Here is a 12,438-nt window from a genome sequence, read left to right as displayed (position 1 = left end):
AGACCAACGAGGCAGTCTACTACTATTAACATAATTAGGTATTTAAAACCACTTATTAATATTCACATTACAACTATCATATACAACTGGATCTCTTAATATATTATTAATTATATAATTACGTACAATAAAGTAATAATATTCTTAATTACCTGTTTCTCCGCGTCAAATCTCCATTCGATTAACGAATCCTCCTGTAATCCTAAATCCGCGCACGGCCTCAATAAGTTGTCCACCTGGAAAAGAAAACCGAAATCATGATACCTTTGCATTATTTCCAGAACTTTCCGGCGATACTTCCAAGGGTATTTCTACTAATATATAACGATTACGATACGTTTCCGATTCGATTCCGATCCAACTTCGACTAATCTATATTTATTCGGATCGGATTCGAACCGATATGATTTTAACATATACTGTAATGTCAAACCTAAGCTTAATTGTTAACTTTTATGCCAATGGTCGATAGTTAAATTGAGGAATAGGAAAACGGATAAATCGCAACAATAACGCTTCGATTCGCTTGCGATATAGTGACAATTTGTTTGTAGATGAACAACCAGCGACGAACGATAACTATGTTATTAATTAAAGCGCCGCCCGACAATTAAAGAGACAGACTTGTTCCGCTAATGTAAAAATAATTACTTAAAATCTATACTCTATACTTATTTATAAAATCGTTTCTCCTGAGTAATTGACTGAAAACACACAAAACTACTTCGTGGTAAAAGCTTACATTAGGAACATGAGGTTATTGTATATCCACCACCGTATTTATGTTTAGGACTATAAGGAACTGGATCGTCGCCAACCAAGGACCCCCTTTTTTAACTCTGGAAAGAGGCATTACGCGTTTTTTCCACGGGAACAGTTGGGGGACTCGCCGGTATCCAAGACGGCGAGTGCGCCCCGAACATTGGAATACCCACTAAATACCAGCGTCATCCTTTCCGTCTTAACAAGGATCGCCATGGGATCGCTTGCGCATGCTACCGTGACGCTTTAACAGCCGAGGGGGCGCCCCGACCCAACTAAAAATAATATTATTTTACTCCGCTTCATAAATGGTTAAAATTTAGAAAGCATTTTATAAGGATTTTTACAAATTTTAACTTATAGAGGTGAGGGAATTTGAATTGAAATAGGAGGGGTAATTTTGCAATAATTTTATCGGTACGAAGTCGAATGATTACTTTACTCGAATATCTACTATTAATTCATATCTTTCAGAAATAACTAATTTTTTAATGCAAAAAACGACTGCGTTTTTTATAATAACTGGTTTCACAATTAACCAGTGCCTAGTGACGTCAACAATAATTTGATGACGCGGGAAATATAAATAAATTATATATTGGCTGTATATTAAATGCATTTGCTTTTTTTATTCGAAACAATAAAAGAATAATTGTAAAAATAAATGGCTGTATACTGCATAGTTATGTCTTAACATAGAAAAAAATTATAACGCGGGAAACTAATCATAAATTTTGTCAGAACATTCTATGTCATTTACAACTTTTTAAAATGTTTAAAAGATAGGCGAAGAAAGAGATAATTTCATATCACAATTTGCTCATAGAGCTTTGTGGCAATTTTAATATGAGGAATATCCTTTACATTTGTCTATCGTCGCGATATCGGTTCGCGCTTGACCGATATTTTTTTATTAAAGAACAATATATAAAACATCCTGTCCATTCGGTTGATGTTATCTGTGCCTTACATTGCAAATGTGCTGTCAATCAAACCAGACATGAGTTATTGCGTATGCTTGTAATTATATGAGGTGGGTAGGGGGTGACCTGGTCTTTATGTTATTAATCATTGGTGTATGATGCTATATCCGAAAAAAGTGTGGTACAAAGTGTGGTGAAGTGTATACTTGCCAAGGTTCAACAGGGTAAATATGTAAAGATACAAAACCACGGTGGAAATTGGAGGTTCACTGGTGGTAGGGCTTTGTGCAAGCTCGTCTGTTATTCTACCGGAAAACAGCAGTACTTGGTATTGTGTTCCGGTTTGAAGGGTGGGTGAGCCAGTTTAATTGCTGGTACAAGGGAGATAACATCTTAGTTCCCAAGATTAGTGGCGCATTGGCAATGTAAGCGATGGTTAACATTTCTAACAGTGCCAATGTCTATCAGCGTTGGTGAACACATACAATCACGTGGCCAATATGCTCGTCCGACTTCCATTCTATAAAAAAAGTTGGTAAACCACTAACAACGGAAGAACCGGCGAGAATCTCAGTAATAAACTTAAATGTGAACTAAGTTATAACAAGCTAACAGCGCACCGCTTGAATGCATCGCATTGATATGAAACTCCAAAAAAACACGCTTCAATAACTCATTCAAGATCAACGTCGTTCCGCACGATATCTTTCTTAAACTAGATATGTGGTACGTGACCTCTTTGCTTTGTGAACTTGAATCGAGTTGAATCAAAGTTAGCTATATATAACAAGCGAATTCGAGAAACGGAGCGACCTAAACATCAAATATTTTTGTAATCTATACATGGATGTGTCGGGTGGACTGAGCCAGCGTCGGCCCTGGGATAGAGCGAGAGGAGCGATCGCTCTAGGCGCTAAGTACATAAGCGTTGTTTGATTTTTATACATATTGTAATTGTTATTTATATATCATTAACTGAAATGCCATTTATATAAAGGGAAACCGTCAACTAATGGGCGCTGAAAGACTATCTCGTTATTACCTGATGAAGGGACAGGTGGCCGGTACTGCTGTGAGCTGTAACCTGATTGAAAAGTTGAGAAAACATACCTATTGTTTTGTAAAGAAACAGCCTGTAAATAAGTAATTATTTAGCGGACATTTAAGTCGAATTTGAGCTTCCACTACTACTCCAATGCGGGCTGATGGATAGTAGATATACATTTGTGGATAGTTTTTATCCGATATGTTTTTACGATGTTTCCTATCACCGTTAATGACGAGATGAATTATTAATTCAAATTAAGTATATGGTAGATATGTCTACGCTTTTGAAACCAATCTTCGATTACGGTTCACGCGTCTTAACCACTCAACCATGTCTACTTTTAATTGATAATAGCAGATAATAATAATATATAAAAAAGTAAACACACATAAAATACATGTATTATATTTATCGAAATACATTAACGCATCGTAGTACAAAAGGTGATTGACCGTATTTGATTTAACGAGTCATTGATAGGACTATCTTTTTTTTTAAAACGGCGGCAATGGTAACCTTTTAGTCAGCCATAAGTCACAAGCATATTATCATCATCGATGTATCGTGATAAATTATACATATAACTAGCACTAGACACTGTATATACATATGTATATATAATATATAAAGCTGATTTATCTGTTTCAATGCGATAATCTCACGTCGTGCGATAATGTTATTAGATAGCATATTGAATGATAATGTTTATGGTCTATAGCCCATTCGACCCCCAGGAAGAGTTAAGGTAAATAAACTACTTTGTAAGTTAAATATCTGATTGGAATATTGTTATTGATATATTATATAAGCCAATATGGTCTGGTGGTTAGAACGCGTGAATCTTAACCGAGCATAGTGGATTCAAACCCGGGCAAGCATTGATTTTTCACGTGCTTAATTTGTGTTTATAATTCATCTCGTGCTTGACGGTGTATGAAAATATCTTGAGGATGCATGTGTCTAATTTAATTGAAATTTTGTATATGTATTCTACCAACCCGCATTGGAGCAGCGTGGTGGAATAAGCTCGAACCTTCTCCTCAAAAGGGTGAGGAGGCCTTAGACCAGCAGTGGGACATTAACAGACTATTACTTTAATAAAGATATATTGATCGATAACCGTTTGTAATGTATAATATATAAGAACTATTAGCAAATAGGGGTGGAGCAGTCATGCTTAAAGCTGCTTGATCCGCGTGGAGTAGGTACTTAAATATATAATCCTGAATGCACCTTGTTATTTTGCTTAACGCAAACGCAATGACGTAAGTACGATTAATATTTCTTACAGCGCTAATGCCTTCGGACCGTGGTGACTATTTACTATCAGGTAAATAGTTAGATATTTTTTTTGAGATCTAGAAACGAAAAAACATTTTAAGCTTGATACAGAGTCTGTATTCATCATATATTCTGTATGGCTATCAATTTGCATATTACATCACTTTGCTATCAGGTTTTTGTGATAACGGACTGTTGTCATGCTATGTTTAACCCGTTTTATCAATATTTATATTTTATTGATTTTCGTATGGATACTATTCTTGGTTCTGATTTGTAACCGTGTATTTATAGATCATCTGAAACATTTCTTAAGGCTAACGGTTAGCAGTTTTTTTTTGTAGAATAACAAATATGTGCCCAGTGGCTAGAACGCGTAAATCGTCGGTCAAGATTGCGATCGGATCAAGATCGCGGGTTCAAAAGCCGAGCAAGCACTACTAAATTTTCATGTGTTTAATATGTGTTTATAATTCATTTCATGCTCGACGGTAAATAAAAACATCGTGAGGAAACGTGTCATTTTTCCCTGAAATTCTGCCACATGTGTATACACCAAACCTCATTTGAACAGCATCGTGGACCAAGCTCCAAACCTTCTCGTAAAAAAGGAGAGGAAGCCGTAGACCATATCGTTGTTCAGCAATTCTCTATTAAGCAAGGACTTTGGATGGATATCATTATGAGGTGTAGTTTATACACAAACGACGTGAAAGTCTTTGGCTAGACTGACGTATCTTGGCCCATTGAACCGCATACTTTTATTTAATGGAACGGTCCGTACATAATTGTTATCAATGCTGTTGTTAAGCGGAATGGAGCGAATTCGTTACGATATGAAGGTTATCGTACGTTCGTTCGTGACGAGATAGTATTTTAGACTGTACCTGTACCCGCGATAGCTCAGTGAACTGTGTTAAGATTGCGAGAAAAGGGATGCTACTTGCTGAATATGCTAAATTCACTTGGTTGTAGGGCCTTGTGCAAGCCCATCTGGGCAGATAACCCGCTGATCACATATTTTACCGCCAAACCGTAAACATACATACTTAGTATTGTTTTATACTGGTTTAAATTGTGAGTGAGCTAGTGTAACTACAGGCACAAGCGACATCGCCGATGTGCCACCGACCTTGAAAACTAAGTTGTCTCTTGTGTCTAGTTGCACTGGCTCACTCACAATTCATATTGGAAATAATGTCGCGAAATAATACATATATAGTATTATAATAATAGCTCTTTTAGATACTTGTTGCCTTGTTGCTATGCATATTTTATAAATGTTTTTAATGTATTTTTTATACGTTTTTGATTAAGATTGTAGCAGGAAATTAATGCAGAAATGTCCAACTGGGAAGCTTATCGTAAAACGAGTTACGTTTTAGTTTTAAACAATTACTTATGTTTAAATCATTTTCGACTTTTGTTCTTCGTCGCAAATAAACTTTGATAAAGGCTGATAAAACTTTATGATAATAAATAGTTCATTTTTGAGGAAACTATCATCTTATTACTTTAGGGGGTTGAATTTTTGAACATCCATCCTCAGTGCTAACCCACTGTGTAAAAGAAACCCATGTGCAATTTTCTAATACTATCACTGGTGGTAGAGCTTTGTGCAAGCTCGTCTGGGTAGGTACCACCCACTCATCAGATATTCTACCGCAAAACAGCAGTATTTGGCATTGTTGTGTTCCGGTTTGAAGGGGAGTGAGACAGTGTAATTACAGGCACAAGGGACATAACATCTTAGTTCCCAAGGTTGGTGGCGCATTGCATCACCAAAGTGATGGTTAACATTTCTTACAATGCCTATGTCTATGGGCGTTGGTGACCACTTACCATCAGGTGGCCCATATGCTCTTCCCTTTTCCTATTCTATAAAAAAAATCTATTCCCTGTATTTTAGGCTATTCGTTGATATGTCAGACAGTTATTCTTTTATATATATTGTCAGCTAACGATGTTTAAAATATCTCATAGTAAATGATTGATGATTTCTTCAGGGAGACTAGCCAACTGCGCAGGACATTATAGTGAAGTGTGTGCGCAAACACAGGTGCACTCTTCATAATACGGGACGGCAAATTAGATACGGCCGGAAATACTTCAGGCGCAAGACCAAACTGTACGTGCACGGGAGCGTACACAGAAAACATCCAGACCACGATCTTGAAAATAAATGTACTTACTAATAAAGGGATGGGGTTCTGACTCCTGCCCTCCAAACCTTCAGCAAGTTCTGTAAGGTCCGTCTCCAGTAGACTCTGTCCAGGGGGTAGGTTTTGTAATCTGAAAATGCGACCAATGGAAATTTCCTTTACACAGATTCCACACAATGATCATCTTGGAGAAGGTGATACGGTTGCCCCCTTTAATTTAATCATTCGTTCCTTTAAACTTCGTAAATCAATAAATGTCATTCAGATATTTTAATACTTCTTACCACCCGGGTTTTGGTTAGGTAGGGTTAGGTTTCTCTCTCGATCATTAAACATATAAAATGTAAAAACAAATAACAGTTTTATATAAACGAAACGTGTTGTGTACCTGGCTCTGAGCATTTCGTCTATAGGCAGGTTATCTGGTATTTCCTTTAGGTATGGTACATTTCCTGCAAGCATGAATGATGTTACCATACCGCTGGGGCCGTTACCTGAAAAAAAAAACGATAATATATATATATATAACATTTTATAAATGTAAGGCATTACTGTCCGTTGCGTCATTTTTTTGCTGACGTCATAATGTACGTTATTTCGGATACTTATATAGAAGTAAAATAAATAAAAATAATTAAAAATGTGCAAGTAACGGTTTGTGAAACATCGAAATTGATCGAAACCAATAAATAATTATGGTGTTAAATTATAATACCACCCACTCATCATATATTCTAACACCAAACAGCAATACTTAGTACCGTTGTCTGATCTGAAGGGTGAGAGGCCAGTGTACTGCGTAATTACAGTGCCCGAATCTGGGATTGAACCCGGTGCCCCTGGATTTGCAGCCTAATAAGTTAGTCACTCGACAACGAGGTAAAGATCATCATTATATAGTTGACAATTTATTTTAACATAAAACAGTTAATACCTCATATAAAAATCGTGAAAGTATTCAACATGTGTGAATTGAAAATATTAAATAAACACAAAAAGCACCCAAACAACACCCCCCCCCCCCACAAGCTAAAACTGTTTCAATATATCTTTTAAAATTGCGATTGATCAGAAATATTTCTGTAATTATTTTAAACATAAAGTCGGGGTATATCCTGGAACTGTTTCACGTAATACATACATACATTGTATCATAAGCTGTATTTAATCAGCAATATTACCGAGATCGCATTACACGACAGAATTTCTGGTCAACTTGAAAGGTCAAACGCGTATGAGTATAAAGTTGCAGATTCATTCCGATTCTATATTGGCTATGACTGCGAAAATTTATTATTTAATCAAAACAATAATATTTGCTCAAATAATAATAAAACGGCGTCGAAGTTTATTCATCTTAAATAGATATGCCTGTCTCATATGTATATGTACATACATATATGCCTCTGCCAGATTTAATCAATCGTAATATTATAGATGCGAAAGTGATTCTGTCTGTTCGTACTCTTCCACGTCTAAGCCACTGAACCGATTTTGATAACATTTTTTACGAAGCAAGTTTGAACTAGAGGAAAGATGTTCGCGTACTTCTTAATAACTAACACCCCTAAACACGAAAACTAGTTGAATCATAATTTCGCAAGGGAAATTGTCTGTGCGATAATGCGTGCGAAATGGTCTGTGTCCACTTGGCACAACTGAAAGCCATTAAAAAATATATAATTAATCCCTAAAAGAAAGCAATTACTAATGCACTTAGATAAGATGTAACTGGAAAAATCCAGACGAACCTTCATTATTTCATATTATCATCAAGAGCAAACATCATATTAATTTTAACTCTAAACATATCGAAATAGATTACATTTTCGACTAACTAATATATAATTAACTTTACAATGTATGTTAAGGTTATGATAATACCGCGTACGATAATATGTACGTAACTTTCCAATATCAAGTCTCCATTCAATCTTTTTTTATTCATAACTTACTGAAGAGAAATTTATGGAGGACAATTAAATTAAGCATATCTTGTAAAGACTTTTCTCGCAGATTCGAAATAAAAATTGATAATTATATATTTTGCTGTTAAAAGTACAAATAGCGCTTTACGCGCGGCTTCACTCGCGCTAAATACCAGTTTCCATATATCCTTTCTTCAAAAATGAAGGATTTTTCCCTTTATCACAACTTTAGGGGGTTAGATATTCAAAAACCCTTCCTTAGCGTTAGCCTACTGTGTAAAAGGAACCCCTATTTTTTTTTTATTTTTTTTTTATAGAATAGGAAGGCGGACGAGCATATGGGCCACCTGATGCTAAGTGGTCACCAAACGCCCTTAGACATTGGCATTGTAAGAAATGTTAACCATCGCTTACATCACCAATGCGCCACCAACCTTGGGAACTAAGATGTTATGTCCCTCGTGCCTGTAATTACACTGGCTCACTCACCCTTCAAACCGGAACACAACAATACCAAGTACTGCTGTTTTGCGGTAGAATATCTGATGAGTGGGTGGTACCTACCCAGACGAGCTTGCACAAAGCTCTACCACCAGTAGATTGCAAACCCTATGCAAAATTTTCATGATCTTAGCCCCAATAGTTGAAGTGTGCGTTAATAAGTAGTACTAACTAACTGTCAATTATACTTTTATACATATATATATATATATATATATATATATATATATGTGTAGATTGAGAAAAGCTAGCGAAGAACAAAATCGTAACTCACCGCAGAACGCGATCGAGATATTTGACAACCATTATCACTACAATTTTTGGAATATGCAAAAATTTGTGAATTGGTAGCGGTACCACTTACACTCACACATGACACCACTAAGTTATACATCCCCAAATTCAAAGTTGGCAACGTATTGATGGTGTTTGAAGCTGTTTATATTCCTTACAGTATGTATGACTAACGATCACCATTTAAAATCATGGAATGACCAAATTGTTAGTCTGGCTTCCTAAATAAAATATATAATAATTATATCCTGGCACTTCTTGGGACTTTATTCACACAAGGCCATCTGATCCCAAACTAAGCAGAGCTTGTAATATGGAAACCAGACAACTGATATACTACATAACTACTTTTCTTTTGTAAATACATACTTTTATAAATAATTACACCTAGACTCAGGACAAACAGACATGTTCATGCACAAATGTCTCTCCTGGGTGGGAATCGAACCCACAACCTTCGGCGTGAAAGGAAAGTATCCACCAACCATGCCAACCGGCTCGTCGTAGCATATTACGAACTCCATGCTATGCTGCTAGCATTTTTGCCACCAATACACAGTCACAATTTGTACACTAATTATTTTTAATTTTTCTTTATACATAAAGTTTTAATGTTAATTGAATACTAAATAATTTATATAAATAAAACTATATGTGCATTTCGATTTAGCCAATTATATATCTATCTGACCTAGAACTCGCAGGATATTCAATCGTATATGTACGTCTAGTTAAATTAATTCTCACGTAAATATGCAACAACGAACGTGCCTCGAATTGTTATTGAGTATATAATAGATATGTATTACATAATTAAAATCTATGTATTATATTTATTAAGGTATATCTTGCATAATTTCCTAAGTTATATTTCCAGCAAGTCTTGAGTTCTAGTGGCCGGCATTTTCTGCACATCATGAGAAACCAGATACGAATCTAGGATCGGACCAATACAAGTAATTCTAAATGAGGTTACGTCCACGTGTTAGGAGGGGTAATAAGTGTATCAAACAGTAGCCTCCTTACTTAGGGTTCAAAGCTTGCTTCATACCAAATTTTAACAGACAGACACGGTAATATTCCATTTATAATAAGAAGTAGCGATCGATTTACATTTCAGGTCCGCATGTTTTATTCTGGCATTGACATTGGGAGTACGGCAAGCGACATGACGTTTCATTATAATGTCTTGCCCCACCACACTGTAATCCCCTATGTGTGCGTGGCGCGTATACTATATACTTCGCTGCTATAAAAATAATGTATTTATTTTATTAAAAAAAATATGTTGTTATTTACTTTACTCATTATTTCTTCATTGATTGACTTTTATTATATATTGTTTCAACAATTTATATGTTTCACGTATAAACTCACAATCCAATGTGAGGGGGAGCTGGACAAATAAAATCAATACTGAAGCGGAATAGTGTTTGTTTGAACGCGCTAATCTCTGAAACTACCAGTGGATATGAAAAATTCTTCTTGCATTTGATAGATAAATTCTTCAGGTTATAATTCTACAGGCTATTTAACATGACGGCACTACGAGGGCAGAGAAACGCGGCGCAGCTAGTCTTGAATTTATTATCTGTCAAAATATTTCAACATAATGTCAAGTTAATTGAGCGTAAAAAAAACTCACCGATAACGACCACATCTTTGTAAACGACGTCATCTGATAGCGTGTGCTGGCAAGACTTCATGCTGTCCCTCATCTTCACAGATTATATCATAGATGGCGCTACTGATAATTTATATTTAAATCTGACAGTAGATGCCGTTGAGTATTTAAATATTTGAATTTAGAATTCTTAATTTAAATGCGTTACGTTAAATTATATCACATGCAGTTTACAGTCTTACGGACTTGTCCGAGTCTTATGAAATAATAATATTTTTAGTTCGATATTTATCTTGATCTCCGTGTAGTTCGTGATTATTTGTATATCTGAAACAAACATACAGTTTAATTAGACATATATATATATAAATAAAACAAGTGTGTTAGGTAGAAACGTCGTACACCTCGCCGAGCACGAGTTGAATTATAAACATATATTAAGCACATGAAAATTTAGTGGTGTTTGTCTGATTTTGAACCTGCTATCATCGCTTACGATTCACGCTTGCTAACCACTGAGCCATATCGGTTCAAATAACTGTAAATTTAATAGTTGTATTTTAATACTTGTATCTTTAACATTGGCATCCTTGTAGCGGTCAAGCAACCGCATTACAACCACACGAGTATTGATAATAATCGCTGATAAATTAGGCTGGAGTTGTATAACAATGCTAATACGTTAATATATTTAGCTACTAATAATGGTCAATTAGTTTTTATAAAGCCGATATGTCTAATGTTAGAACGCATCAATCAAAGTCGAAGACCGTTGGTTCAAAATAAAAGTCGCAGGTTCGATCCTGTATCGCTATTCTGTAAGACCAAACTCGTTACTCACAGCAGAAAACGGTCGTGAAATATCAGAAAGTGATATGCGATATTAACCTTAATAATCGTAACATTACAAGACACGCGCATCAAAATAGTATATCACCATAAGTCGGTTGTCGACATTTCACGGGTGAGTGATGAAGTGTTTTCTTATAGAAAAGCACTACTGATGCACTTGTGCTATCGTCCCCACACTTGACACAAGTTGTACGCTTAGAGAGATAAATACCAATATTAGTAATACCTTAAATACGGACATTGTTTTTTTTTTAATGTTGAAACGTACATATGTCGAATAGAATTCTGCCACATTCGTGTTCACAAGCCCATACTTTTTTTAACGCTGGAAAAACGCATTACGCGTTTCCCTCACGAGAACAGTTAGGGGGCTCACCGGTATCCAAGGTGCCGAGTGCGCTTCGAATATCGGAAAACCCACTAAAAAACCAGCGGTACGCTTAACGAGGAGCGCCACGGGATCGCATGCGCATGCTGCCGTTACGCTTTGACGGATTACAAGCCGCAAACTGCAGCAGCTGGAGAAATGATCTCCAAAACTCAAAAAAAATTCCAAATGTATATAATGCAGTACAATACATATTTAAAGTGCGATGACGACAATTGCAATCATTGCAGTGATATTATTTGCATACAATCATTATAAGTATGAGAAGGAAGGATAAACTTAGAACACCGAGTTCCCGACCCCAAACTCGAGGTCATGAAAGCCTATAACAGTAGATGGTGGACCCAGACGGACTAGCACAAAGCCCTATCAAGAAAATTTCACCGTTTCACAACATATTTGCTAGTAGTAATAGTAGTATTTAAAATACAGTAGTATTTTAATATTATCGTAGATTAGTAGACTCAAATTTAGTTTTTTTTTTTACAATTAATACGCCAGCGTTTGACCGTTGACTTACCTGATGTTAAGCATCGACACGGTCTAGGATGTAGCACGCTTGCCTATAAGAAACCTGTTTACTCTGGATTTGAAGACACCAACATTGTATCTATCAGGAAATACGGACTCAGGCAAAGCATTCCATAGTTTCGCAGTGCGAATTAAGTTAAGTTA

General features: G+C 35.9%; 1 protein-coding gene across 4 annotated transcripts in view; it reads right to left on the bottom strand.

Moving 5' to 3' along the window:
• The window catches only part of LOC126777049 (oxidative stress-induced growth inhibitor 1-like), a 47,273-nt gene that overhangs the window by 6,191 nt on the left and 28,644 nt on the right, over positions 1 to 12,438 (bottom strand). For all 4 annotated transcript variants that reach the window (XM_050499898.1, XM_050499902.1, XM_050499901.1 and 1 more), the window contains exons 2-5: positions 10,545 to 10,850; positions 6,565 to 6,670; positions 6,207 to 6,306; positions 153 to 236 (exon numbers count right to left, since the gene is read on the bottom strand). In XM_050499898.1, coding sequence (XP_050355855.1) covers positions 153 to 236; positions 6,207 to 6,306; positions 6,565 to 6,670; positions 10,545 to 10,617 — 363 coding nt within the window. In that variant the 5' untranslated portion in view covers positions 10,618 to 10,850. The remainder of the gene's footprint in view (positions 1 to 152; positions 237 to 6,206; positions 6,307 to 6,564; positions 6,671 to 10,544; positions 10,851 to 12,438) is intronic.

This window comes from Nymphalis io, chromosome 22 (genome assembly GCF_905147045.1).
Source record: "Nymphalis io chromosome 22, ilAglIoxx1.1, whole genome shotgun sequence".
In the NCBI taxonomy this organism is placed as follows: Eukaryota; Metazoa; Arthropoda; class Insecta; order Lepidoptera; family Nymphalidae; genus Nymphalis; species Nymphalis io.
Note: the sequence above shows the minus strand (reverse complement) of the source record. Positions and strands in the feature narration are given on the sequence as shown.